Source organism: Vulpes lagopus, chromosome 3 (genome assembly GCF_018345385.1).
Source record: "Vulpes lagopus strain Blue_001 chromosome 3, ASM1834538v1, whole genome shotgun sequence".
NCBI lineage: Eukaryota > Metazoa > Chordata > Mammalia > Carnivora > Canidae > Vulpes > Vulpes lagopus.
Genome location: NC_054826.1, coordinates 150,989,255 through 151,001,727, shown reverse-complemented (window position 1 = coordinate 151,001,727; position 12,473 = coordinate 150,989,255). Strand labels below are relative to the sequence as shown.

Here is a 12,473-nt window from a genome sequence, read left to right as displayed (position 1 = left end):
ATCTACAAGCACTTTCACCTTGAGTTGTAATCAATATTGAAATGCTAAAACAATCTTAAAATATTAAATCCTACAACAGTGTGGCACAGTGTTGAGCACAGTGTTGAGTGGCTAAGTGTCTGAGCTCTGACATATATGATTACCTAGGTTTTCCCAGGTGACCAGCAACTAACTAAGGAAACTTGGGCAAATTATTTTAACTCTGTATCTCAGTTTCCCTAATCTGTGAAATAAGAATAATAATAGTACCAACTTCATATGATTTTTGTAAAGATTAAATTAGAGGTACAGACCTCAGGATTGTGACCAGTACTTTGTAAACATTCAATAAATCTTAGCTATAGTAATTGTTATGACTTTCAGTGTAGAGAGACATACTTTTAACTCATGTTTTAACCATTATTTAAGTGATTTTAATTAGTAATTTTAGTTTGAGTTGGGTTTCATGTTAACTGCAAATATAAGATACTCTTTTTTTTTTTCCAACTAATTGATGCCTAAAGGTTAAAAAAAAAAAAAAAAAAGCCAAAGAAGTAGAATATTTGTGCCCACAGAGTGTGGCATGCTACCTTTTCTTCATGATATTTCTTTTTTTTTTTTAAGATTTTATTTACTTTATGCATGAGAGAGACAGAGAGAGAGGCAGAGTTCATGATATTTCTTTAATGAAATATGCTGGAATGAAAGATATTTGGAAAAATTAAATTATTCAAAGTATTTTGTATTTTCTACCATAAATATCCATTGTTAACTTTAAATACTATCCATAACTGATCAAACGAGACCTTTAGGGCTCACAGAAACTTGGTTTTGGCCTGGCATGAGGGTGTGGCAGGAAGAATGGAATGTGAGTTGAAAACCTGGATTAACTGTACCCTAAAACTGAAGAGAAAGAATGCCAGACTGGTAGGTTTATATCCTACTTCTTATATTCCACTAATACCAACAAGTGTCAAAGACTCATGCCATGATATATACTTTGTTAATTGGAAAAAGCAGAGCAAAAGTTCAAACCTACTGAAGGCCCTGGCTTTCCTCTCATTCCTGGTGGTCCTGAAACACCAACAGCACCCTTCAGGAAGAGAATAACAGAAGATGAGAGCTATTATACCACAAAAGGCAGTTATGCCTCTATTTACAAACTACTTAAAAAATTCATAGAGTTAATCTAAAAACTTTGAGAAAATCACTTCAAACAAGATGTGTAAAACCAGTTTTGATACCATATCCTAATAAACTACATAGCTAAAATAATCATTACTCCAATCCTTTCAAAGAATTTATACTTTTTCACTGAACTTTTGTATTTATATAAACTTAATGGTAAAAAAAAAAAAAAAAGTTACCTTGTCTCCAGGATACCCTGGTTCTCCTGGCTCTCCTATAATGCCTTGTTCACCCTAGAAAGCACAATTTCATACAGTCATGTAAGCAACACAAACATAATAATATTAAAAAGTATTAATTAGAGAAGAATAGTTTCTCTATTTTTAGTACTTCTGAGAAAATTGTATAATTGACAGTACAGATTAGATCTCATATTTAGAAACAAAATATTTGATAAATTGTATTGACTAAAAAAATAAATAAATGTGATAAGAAATTATTTCTATGATAATGTAAATATTTAAATCACCTTATCACCTTTGATTCCAGGTAGGCCCTTATTCCCGGAAAGACCCTATAAAAAAAAGTGATATTTTATGATATCATAGAGAAATTAAAGGGAAATATCCATTATGCAAATAGAGACATACCATTGGGCCTGGAATTCCAGAAGGTCCAAGTGGTCCAATAGGGCCAATACTGCCCTGAAAAGCAGTAAGACAGAAAGGCATCATTAAATATCCACTAGGATTGGAAAGAGAATATGGTAAAATTAATTAATTAGCTAATTAAGAACATTTCATCTCACTAAGCTCCCACATGTGCCTTGTTCTTCCACAACTTCTTTTCCTCTCCACATTTTTAATATTTGAAACTTTAGTGAGTCATCCTACTCCCCGAAGTCTATTCATACCAGTCTAGTCCACAAGGATCCTCCCCTTCCTTTATTTCCTATAATGCTTAACTGTCCATGACATTCATCTGGAAATATTTCTCCAACTAGATAATGTCTTGAAGATAAGGGAAATATTTTAGTGCCACATTCCCAGGAGGCATTCAATATATACTTCATTTGATCCTCTTCTATTTTTATTTCACTCTTTTATTCAGGATTTATTGGGCAGTTACTATGTTCCAGGGATTCCAGTGATTTCATTTCATGATTTGAAATTTGCAGAATTATAAAATTTACCATAATTTTGGGGTAAACTGAGACTGAATAAAAGACTCTAGTCTACTGGGCTTCCCTGTCATTCATTCATTATTTAACATTTGTCGAACATAACATGTACACAGGCACTGAAGTTGTGTGGAGGAAAGAAGATGAAAAAGACAGTCACCAACAAGTTCTCAGTTTAATGCTCCAATTCAAGATTCCTCAAAAACATAACAACCACTATCACCTCCTGCAAGCAAGTGATTTAGAAGAACTCCTCAAATACATCATCTTAGAAGACAAAGGACAATAGTCACAATAAGGGTATTGCAAAGTAAAATTTGAAAAAAAAAATGGCTTGGGGATCACTTACATTTTTTGTGACACTGACATTTCCATTTTCCTTCTTTCTCTTGCTACCTCTCTCTGTGCCTAGCTTCTGTATCATCCTTCATCTTCAAAGAACAAGTTGCCTTAAACCTCCTTTTTATGGTTTCCAACTATTAAAAAACTTCTAAAGGTGTATTTTGTGGCAATACTAAAAGTGTTGCCCCTTTTACCAAATTTCTTAAGAAAGCATCCCAGGCCCTCACTACCTACTCTTCTTTTACTTTTCCCTCCTCCAAATCCCACACTCTAGCCACAATGGACTATTTTCCATTCTCTGAACATGCTCTCTGTTTATCACATGCTCAAAGCTTTTAAGGGTATAGTTACCAATACTGGAATGGTCTTCTACTGTATTGGTGAATATATTGCACTGTACTTTATTTCCTATGTTCCTAGTCTGTGCATTCTGTGATAGCAGAAGCATGATTATTGATTTTATTTCCCAGATCCAGCATAATAACTGGCACATAATAGTTTTGAAATAAAGTATGAAATGAATACTGAAGAGCCTGTCAGAATAGCCAAAACCAAAAAGACAAGAAATAACAAGTGTTGGTGGGGATGTGAAGAAAAATGAACCCTTGCACACGTTGGCAGAAATGCAAGTTGGTGGAGCCACTGTGGAAAAACAATATGGACCTTCCTCAAAAAATTAAAAGAATTAACATCTGATCCAGTAATTCCACTACTACCATTTATCCAAAGAAAACACTAATTCAAAAAGATGTATGGATCCTATGCTTATGGCAGCATTACTTACAACAGTCAAAGTATGGAAGCAATTCAAGTGTCCATCCATAGATGAATGGATAAAGAAGATGTGGTATACAAACACACACACATACACACACAACAGGAATATTACTCAGCCATAAAAAAGAGATCTTACCACTTGCAACAACATGGATGGACCTAGAGGTTAAAATGCTAAGTGAAATTAACAGAGAAAGACAAATACCATAGGATTTCACTCATAAGTGCAATTTAGAAAACAAAACAAATCAACAGGGGATCCCTGGGTGGCTCAGTGGTTTAGCGCCTGCCTTTGGGACAGGGCATGGTCCTGGAGTCCCCGGATCAAGTCCAGCATTGGGCTCTTGGCGTGGAGCCTGCTTCTCCCTCTGCCCGTGTCTCTGACCCTCTCTCTCTCTCTGTGTGTGTGTGTGTCTCTCATGAATATATAAATTTTTAAAAATCTTAAAAAAATAAAAAAAACAAATGAACAAAGAAAAAAGACAAAAAAACAGATTCTTAAATACAGAGAACTTGTAGCTGCTAGAGGTTAGTTGGGGGGGTGGCTGAAATACATAAATGGGATTAAGAGTACAGTTATCATGATGAGCACTGATTAATGTACAGAATTACTGAATGATTATTTTGTACACCTGAAACTAATATAATGCTGTATGTTAATTATACTTCAGAAAAAAAAAAAACCTTAAACAGTGATTCTAGAGCTCTAATCTCCCAACATAACAGAGCATTGCTAATAGTCTACATTTATATAATACAAATTTCAGAATGGAAAATATGACATCTTTACTTTTGAGTGAGTCCTAAAGTCTGTGAAATATAACGGAGATAAATTATTTCTAGCATGTTTAATCCTGACATATATGAGACTGTGAGAAGAAAAGAGTAATACTTTCCAACTTAATGAATAGATTGCAATATTAATATATCACAGACAAATTCTGTCAGTAGGAAACAATTGCTCTCATAATTACAGAGGCTAGTTTATTCAAAGTTCATAGCTTTAAAAATAATGAGAGTTTCAAAAAATACAATAAACATTTCTGTCTGGAAATTATGCAGTAATAATCTATGTAAGTATGGAAAAATATCTTATAAACAAATAAGCAAACATTTCGTTGTCATCCTGTTGGGTTTTTTTCTATAGGCAATAATATTAACTTTGGTTAGTTAAATAGAAGACTGCATAAACTAATCAGATGAATGTACTTTGTGTGCACAATCTACTATTTTACTTTTTAGTGACTCTAGAAGAAATATCACAATATAGTAAGTGTGGAGAGATATCAAAGAATATACATGTTATAAAGATTTAGTAAAATAGGAAATCAATAATTAAAATAGCATGGGTATAAAAACCTCCAAGAAGCAGCAAACATTTTGTGGTATGTTACAAATCGTGTGGAAAATCCTAGTCCTGAAAAAAAACAGCTTTCTCAAAGCAACCCGTGATAAGCTAAGAGCAGTTTTTGGTTCCACAAGGATAATCTGAAAGACTTCAGCACTCGCTGCTTACCACACTCCTCTTCCATGAGAAGACGGAGCAGACAGGAGAAATACTTCCATGCGTGGGAGCTTAGCTGAGGGTGTCTGGGATACAACACCAAAGGCAGAAGAGCCTCCCACACAGTCAGAAATAATAAAGAATTTTTGAATCAAAGTGAGTCAAAGAAACAGAGACCCAAGGATAGGTTCTTCACATAAAACCAGCAGCTGCTAGCCAATTTGGGCTCCTATGAGTGAGCACGCTATAGAGAAGACTGTGGGTTCCTCTTCAGGCTTTCCAACCACACCCACCCATACTCACAAGTCATAATCACTATCACTAATTAAGAAAGCAAGTGACAATCATCTATAAGAAAAAATCATTTAGAGAAAGCCGTCTCCTCTCTTGTCAGAAACTTGCTTCCTGTAAGGGAACAAGCAGATGTGTGCTTGCAGATAAACAGAGCAAGCAAAACTGTTTACTATGAAATATAAATGTTCTATGCAAATCTTTCCCAATTATCTTCATAACCTCTCCTCCATCCATTCTGCTCCCATCCCCCCATACTTCCTAGGCTACAATCCTACTGCTCCTCTTTCCATTGCCCAAACATTGCATTTTTTCACCTCTTCTGTGCATTTAAAGAGACATTCTTCTGCCTAAAGAGCCCATTTCCTATCTACTCCTCTCCATCCATGCACAATCTTCAAGATACAGTTAAAACACATCTTTTCTGCGAAGCCTCCCCTCTCAAGATAACATAAATTGCACCTTTTTCAGTGGTTTTTGTCCATTATAGCAGTGATCAAATCGTATGATATCACCTATTTTTCCTTTTATGTCATTAGATTATAATGTTGCCAAAAACAGAAATCTTGTTTGTATTTTTAGGCCTAGCATCTAGTTCATCATTTGATAGACAGCAGGTGCTCATGCTGATTTAAAAATTTAATAAATGTAAAACAGAGGTAATAATACCTGCTCTATCTACTCGAGGAACAAATGAGATATGTATGTGAAAGTACTTTGAAAAGTATGAAGTACTATACATATCGATGTAGAGATGAGGATTACAAAGATGACTGTTAGTATCATTAGGCATTTTCTATTCTGTGGAAAAGAAATCTCTTCCCATTAACTAAAGAGTAAATTGAGAAAGAGAAAGGACAAAACAAAAACCCCAACCAGTTGATTTTACTAAGCACTATTATGTGTTGGAACTGTGCTAAATCCTGGAATTGAAAAACGAGTAATACTAGGTAGAAAAGTGAAGGTTAAGTGTTTCAGGTAGACCAACAAGCTCAAATGCAAAGGCCATATCATAGGAAAGCTGCGTGGCACCTGAGAATAAACAGTTTTGCCAGTGCACAAGGTATGTCTGAAGATGCAGTTAAGAATCAAAACAGACTAGACCTGCTAAGATTTTGGTCTTAAACTTCAGCATAATGGCAGAAGCTTCTGAGCTAACCAACTGATAGGTTAAGTGAAGCATGTGTAAGGAATATCTTTGGAATCCAACTACCTTCCCCAATTTCCTTTCCTTCCCCCATTGGAAAGGCCACTGACTATTGCCTACAGGTTTAATCCTATCCTAAGTTCTCAGAAAAAAAAAAAAAAAACTGGTCCTTTGGGTTTTTGGGTTCCACCTTTGCATAGAGCTTCTCATGAAGCCTAAAGAAATCTCGTAAGATAAATGGCATATATTTTAAGGTACTATAAGTTTAAGGAGGTGGCATGACATATGGGTAGAATTTTGGGCTTTAGTTTAGATCACCTGGCTTCAATAGAAACTATCACTCAGAAACTGAGTGGCCTTGGCTTGTTCTGAGAATTAAATGACCTAGCACTATGACTAGCACATAGAAAATACTAAATAAAAGTGAGCTATTATTAGGGTGATTGGGTGGAAGAATTGGTTAAGCATCCAATCTTTGGTTCTGGCTCAGGCCATGACCTCAGGGTCACAAGAGCAAGCCCTGTGTTGGGCTGTGTGCTTAGCAGGGAGTCTGCTGGAGATTCTCTTCTTTGCCCTTCCCTCCCTCTCTCTTTCTGTCCCTAAAAAATAAATAAATCTTTTTTTTTAAAGTGAGCCTCTATTGCTAATTTCATTATTAGTATATGAATATTATTATGTAAAAGAAAAGTTTAAGTATCCCAGACTCATTCAGGTTCTCTGACTCTTAATTATACTCTTGCCAACCCCAAATGGCAAGTTAAAAGTTATGTTGATTTTTACAATAGTTTCAGTAACTGAACTCTTGATGTATTCCTTTGGTCAAGTTGTCACCTTCTGCCTTGGGGCAGTTTAGGTGGGGAAAAAACATTAAATTTAGACTCAAAAGGTGTGTGTTCAAGTTCAAACTACAAATAATTGTGGCTGTAATTTATGGCATAAAACTCTGGAGTTCAATTACTTACTTGATGTGTTAGAGCAAGCTGTAAGCTGATTTGGGGGGAAAATCTTACGTCTGCCCATGGTCACTTCCTATTTTTATATGGATACACATAGTTTACTTGTAAGATTCTATTTTCATTGGGCTCCTTACATTGCATAAAAGTATGTCAATCTTGCCTTTAGCTCAGCTGACTATTAAACCACATGGCTCTAAATTTATATAAAATATCTGCAACTTACATCCCTGCCGTGAACTTTAAGTGACTGAGATAAATATATTTATGAAGTTATGGCATAAGTAGCCACCTGTTTGCTTTAGTGAATAATCTAAAATTTATCTGATAACTACATATCTGGAGTACATTATTTTGGTCTCCACAGAATTGCTTTTACTAAATTTTACTTTGCCTACATCAGAAACTCCAGTAAAACTCAGAGTTAAATTCACTGAATAAAAAATTATTAACTGGACAAATAATACAATCACACTTTTAGTTTAATAAGTTATTTTTTTTAAGATTTTATTTATTTGACAGAGAGCGAACACACAAGCAGGGGAGGGGGGCAGAGAGAGAGAGAGAGAGAGAAGTAGACTGTGTAGGGAGCCCTATGTGGGACTCAATCCCAGGCCCCAGGAGAATGACCTGAGCCAAAGGCAGACTCTCAACCGACTGAGCTACCCAGGTGCCCCTAGTATAATGAATTAGGTATTAAATGTTTAGCAGCAGGTAACCTGGGTGGCTCAGTGGTTGAGCGTCTTACCTTTGGCTCAGGGCATGATCCCAGGATCTGGGACTGAGTCCCACATCAGGTTCCTTGAATGGAGCCTGCTTCTCCCTCTGCCTAGGTCTCTGTCTCTCTCTATATCTCTCTTTCTGTGTCTCTCATGAATGAATGAATGAATGAATGAATGAATAAATAAATAAATAAATTCTTTTTAAAAATAAAATAAAATGTTTAGCAGCACTAGTGAAATGCAACTACAGTCTGTTGTTCAAGATGTTTCCCAACTATCAATTCAATTTTATTCTGGAAATCTACAGTTACCATGTTCTATGATATGGTATGGCATGATATTTAGACCTATCTGTATCTATGCAGGCCAGATGGTATAAAAGCCTTTCAAAGGAGAGAAGTGGCTGTTTGATGCCATACTTTTGAAGAAACGGAGTCTTAAGTATCTATTAATGAGACAGACATAAATACATATGTACACATAAATCTGTAGAAATTTGTTGTTTTAGGCTATCATAAAGTTTAATTTTTTGACTCATAATGCTGGTCTAATTTGTGTAACTGGTGGGAAAATACATTTGAGCAAGGCTGATATCCAACAATGACATTGAAACATCTAATTTTTCTAAAGATTTTAAAATGCATCTAACAAATATAAACACAGTATTTTATAGGAATTTTAATGCTTGATACTTACTCTAAGCCCAGGAAATCCAGGAGGACCAATGCTACCTACAAGACCCTATGTAAAAGAAATGTACACAGTTGGTTAAATATAATTGCAAACAACTAAGGGTATTTTCTAAAGACAAACCAAATACTTCCAGAAAAAAAATATATATCAAATTTTACATTATGCATCCTCCTAAGGAGTGCAAATCTCTGGTGGTAGTTTATGTTCTTCAAAAATGCCCTTGGCTCCAAGTTTTTGGAAGCCAGGACTACCACCTAGCCTAGGATATAGATTGTTCTGTGTCTTTTATGTATTTAATAAAGGAAGTAAATTCTATAAATCATCAGGATTGTAGATACAACCAACCTATGTATAATATATATATAAATGGGTGGTCAGCATATGGAGTTAGAGGAGCATTTTCAGATGATTTAAAACACTACCCATTCTTGAAGCATAATATTTAAATTCTCTACACTTCACTTTTCTCATTTATAAAATAGGAATAATAACATTTGGGGGCACCTGGGAGGGTCAATTTGTTAGTGTCTGACTTTTGATCTCAGCTCAGGTCTTGATCTCAGGGTTGTGAGTTTAAGCCCTGCTCTGGGCCCAAAAGTGGGCATGGAGCTTACTTAAAAAAAAAAAAAAGGAGTAATAACATTTGTTCTCACTAGTAGAGATCACAATGAAAACTGTCATAATGTATAAAAGGTTTTATAAATTTTCTCACAAATGTAAGAAATTGCCAATATCATTAATTATGTATACAATAAATGAGATTTTAAATTATCAATATTAATTTTTCCAATAGATTTGTGATGATCCTTTGAACCTGTCATTATAACCATTATGATCATTCCTAATTCACTCCATGGCACTGTTACATTATTTACATGACACAAAGTACAGGAACAGTCCCTCTGCCTTTGTTGCATTTCAAGTTCTGTTTTGAAAATAAGGTACAGTAAAAAATAGAATTATAAGCCAATAAACTAAAATATCCAGTTTATCCTTATGTTATAAAAGATATTAAAGCCTGAAAAGACTCTTCAAGATGCACTATATTTAAGTAAAGAGCAGCTTTCAAAAAGAAATATTTTAAATATGGGAAGACCCCAACCCTAACAAACTTCATGTATATTTAACTGACAAAAACATTAAATAAGATGGCTTCACAGTTAGTTATGCAAGGACGTAAATTAATTAAAGGAACAAGTAAATAATGCTTACTTTATTACTCTTGAAATGAAAAGCTTCCCAGAATCAAGGGCAAGAAAAGTATGGTAAACATTCTACTTAAAACATCATTCAGGTTTTTAACAATTTATTTGGAAATCAGTTCTACTCTCATCTGCCAAGACTACAACAAATAAAACTTTGGCTAAATTAACTGAATAAATCAAAGAAGTTTTAATTTAGAAAAATGAATTAAAAAGAAACTACTTTCAAATGCCTTACGTATAAATACTAGTAATTTTTACCTATATCTAAATATAGGAACTATTCCTAATTTAGGCTATAAGGATTTAGTGATTGACTCTAATTCACCTTAAGATCTTATGGAATAGGGATCCCTGGGTGGCGCAGCGGTTTGGCGCCTGCCTTTGGCCCAGGGCGCGATCCTGGAGACCCGGGATCGAATCCCACATCGGGCTCCCGGTGCATGGAGCCTGCTTCTCCCTCTGCCTCTCTCTCTCTCTCTGTGTGTGACTATCATAAATAAAAATTAAAAAAAAAAAAAAAAAGATCTTATGGAATAGATTAGAAGGAAGTGATAGATGTTCTTTGAGAATTAAAAAAAAAAATCTAATGTCAAAAAAAAAACAATCCATCATTATTCCTTGATAATATAATTAAACTAATTATAGAATGGCAACTCCCTAATCTGAAAATAATAGCTGAATAATCTCAAAGGAGATTTCTCTACAAACAAATACCCAAAGTCACGTAGATCCATGACGGGCTTGAGTAAAAAAGAGCTATCACTAAGAGCAAATTTTTACATGAGGCTTGTTAGTATCTTCATGTACATGAAAGTCTTCCCCCTCATTGCAAAAACATATGTCAGTATTATGATCATTTATTTCTAATATTTTACTTAAGCAGTTACATTTAACAGTCACAATAATTAATTTTAATGATTGTCTCCCAAGACAGAATTTACTTATAACATTTGTGTCTTTACAAATTAGAAATGCGTACAGAGACATCAAAACTCTCTGGCCAATAGTGCTTATTTGGATGTCATAATGAGGATGGCAAGTGCAGGTGCTGTGGCGTCTGAGTGATGTCAGATTGCAAGGCTGGACCATCACAATGTACTAATGTACTCACAGGACTGCCATCAGGGCCAGCAGGGCCTCTGTCTCCAAAGTCACCTGGAAAACCCTGGCCCAGGGAAGAAAGAAGAACGGCCGTTGAAGCCAACACAGATAAGAAAGTCATAACCTCTAAATTGTAGTACAACAAAAACTTGTATTTGTTTTTTTTTAATACTTCATTGATTTTGTTCAGTATAATATTTCTACATTTTACAAAAATTATTTTACATGCCACATAATATATACAAAAAACTAAGCTGGAGAAAATAAACATTTGTTCGTCACAATATAAAGGATCACTGAATAAGAGGGAACGTAACAAAGATTTCTCTGACCAATTCATTAGTTATCTCCATTATTTCTTGCCATTCCTAGACCCAAATCACAAAGAATGAAATGGCTAATATTATGTAAGCATGTACTTAGCACACTTACCATGTGTTAAGGTCTTTAAACACTTTATTATATACATACTACTTCATTTTATCTTCCTAACAAGTCAAATCAATGAATGCTATCCTCACTTTGCAGTTGAGAAAACTAAAGCACAGAGAGCTTGTCACTTGCACTCCACCAGTGATGAGTGCAACTGAGATTGGAATGGAGGAAGTCTGAATGCAGAGTCCGTGCTCTTTCTCCTATTCTACACTGCATATTTTAGCTCATCATTTCAAGATATGATAAACATATAACAAATCATTTAAGTACTTTGTTATTGGGGAAAGCCACAATGCACATAAATACTGCAACCATAAAATGTGGTGCGACTGAAAATCAAGCTTCTCCAGTGCCTACTGTGGATTCTACACTGTAAACTATGAAGGGTAGTAAGTAATACACTTACTTATTATACATCCTTTTGCAAAATAACTCAATTACTTGGTTACTCTTACTTTATATACTACAATTCTTCTCTAAATATTTGCCACTAGATTTATCAACTTTAAAAGCTCACTTTTTAACAACTACTTTGTGAAATAATTTATAAGATCATCATCAACATTTTAATATTATTCATTTTTAAAATTTTTGTAAGACTAACAGAAATAAGGGGCACCTGGATGGCTCAGTGGTTGAGTGTCTGCCTTTGGCTCAGGTCATAATTCTGGGATCCTGGGATCAAGTCCTGCATCAGGCTCCCTGGAGGGAGTCTGCTTCTTCTTTTACCTATGTTTCTGTCTCTCTGTCTCTCATGAATAAAAAAAAATATTAAAAAAAGAAAAAGACTCCCAGAAATAAAAGTACATCATTAGAGTCTTATAATCTCTTTATTTAGGTAAATCAGTTATTTAATACATATTTAAAATATTGTCAAAAATCACTGGTTACCAGTACAAATACAAATGGGCTAAATTTAAAAGATAGTTTAGCAATAGGAAAAAAAAAAGTGTGATGCTTCTAAGGCATCGTTAACTCATACTAGAAGTTTTTCTTATTCTGTAATCAGAGGATAA

At 34.6% G+C, this 12,473-nt stretch overlaps 1 protein-coding gene across 7 annotated transcripts in view; it reads right to left on the bottom strand.

The window, feature by feature from the left end:
- COL24A1 (collagen type XXIV alpha 1 chain) overlaps positions 1 to 12,473 on the bottom strand; it is a 388,183-nt gene that overhangs the window by 279,365 nt on the left and 96,345 nt on the right. For all 7 annotated transcript variants that reach the window (XR_005987020.1, XM_041750763.1, XM_041750767.1 and 4 more), the window contains 6 exons: positions 11,033 to 11,086; positions 8,720 to 8,764; positions 1,758 to 1,811; positions 1,637 to 1,681; positions 1,347 to 1,400; positions 1,019 to 1,072 (listed from right to left, as the gene is read on the bottom strand). Coding sequence is in view for 6 of the 7 variants with exons in the window: in XM_041750763.1 (XP_041606697.1) it covers positions 1,019 to 1,072; positions 1,347 to 1,400; positions 1,637 to 1,681; positions 1,758 to 1,811; positions 8,720 to 8,764; positions 11,033 to 11,086 (306 nt within the window). In the remaining variant the exon portion in view is untranslated. The remainder of the gene's footprint in view (positions 1 to 1,018; positions 1,073 to 1,346; positions 1,401 to 1,636; positions 1,682 to 1,757; positions 1,812 to 8,719; positions 8,765 to 11,032; positions 11,087 to 12,473) is intronic.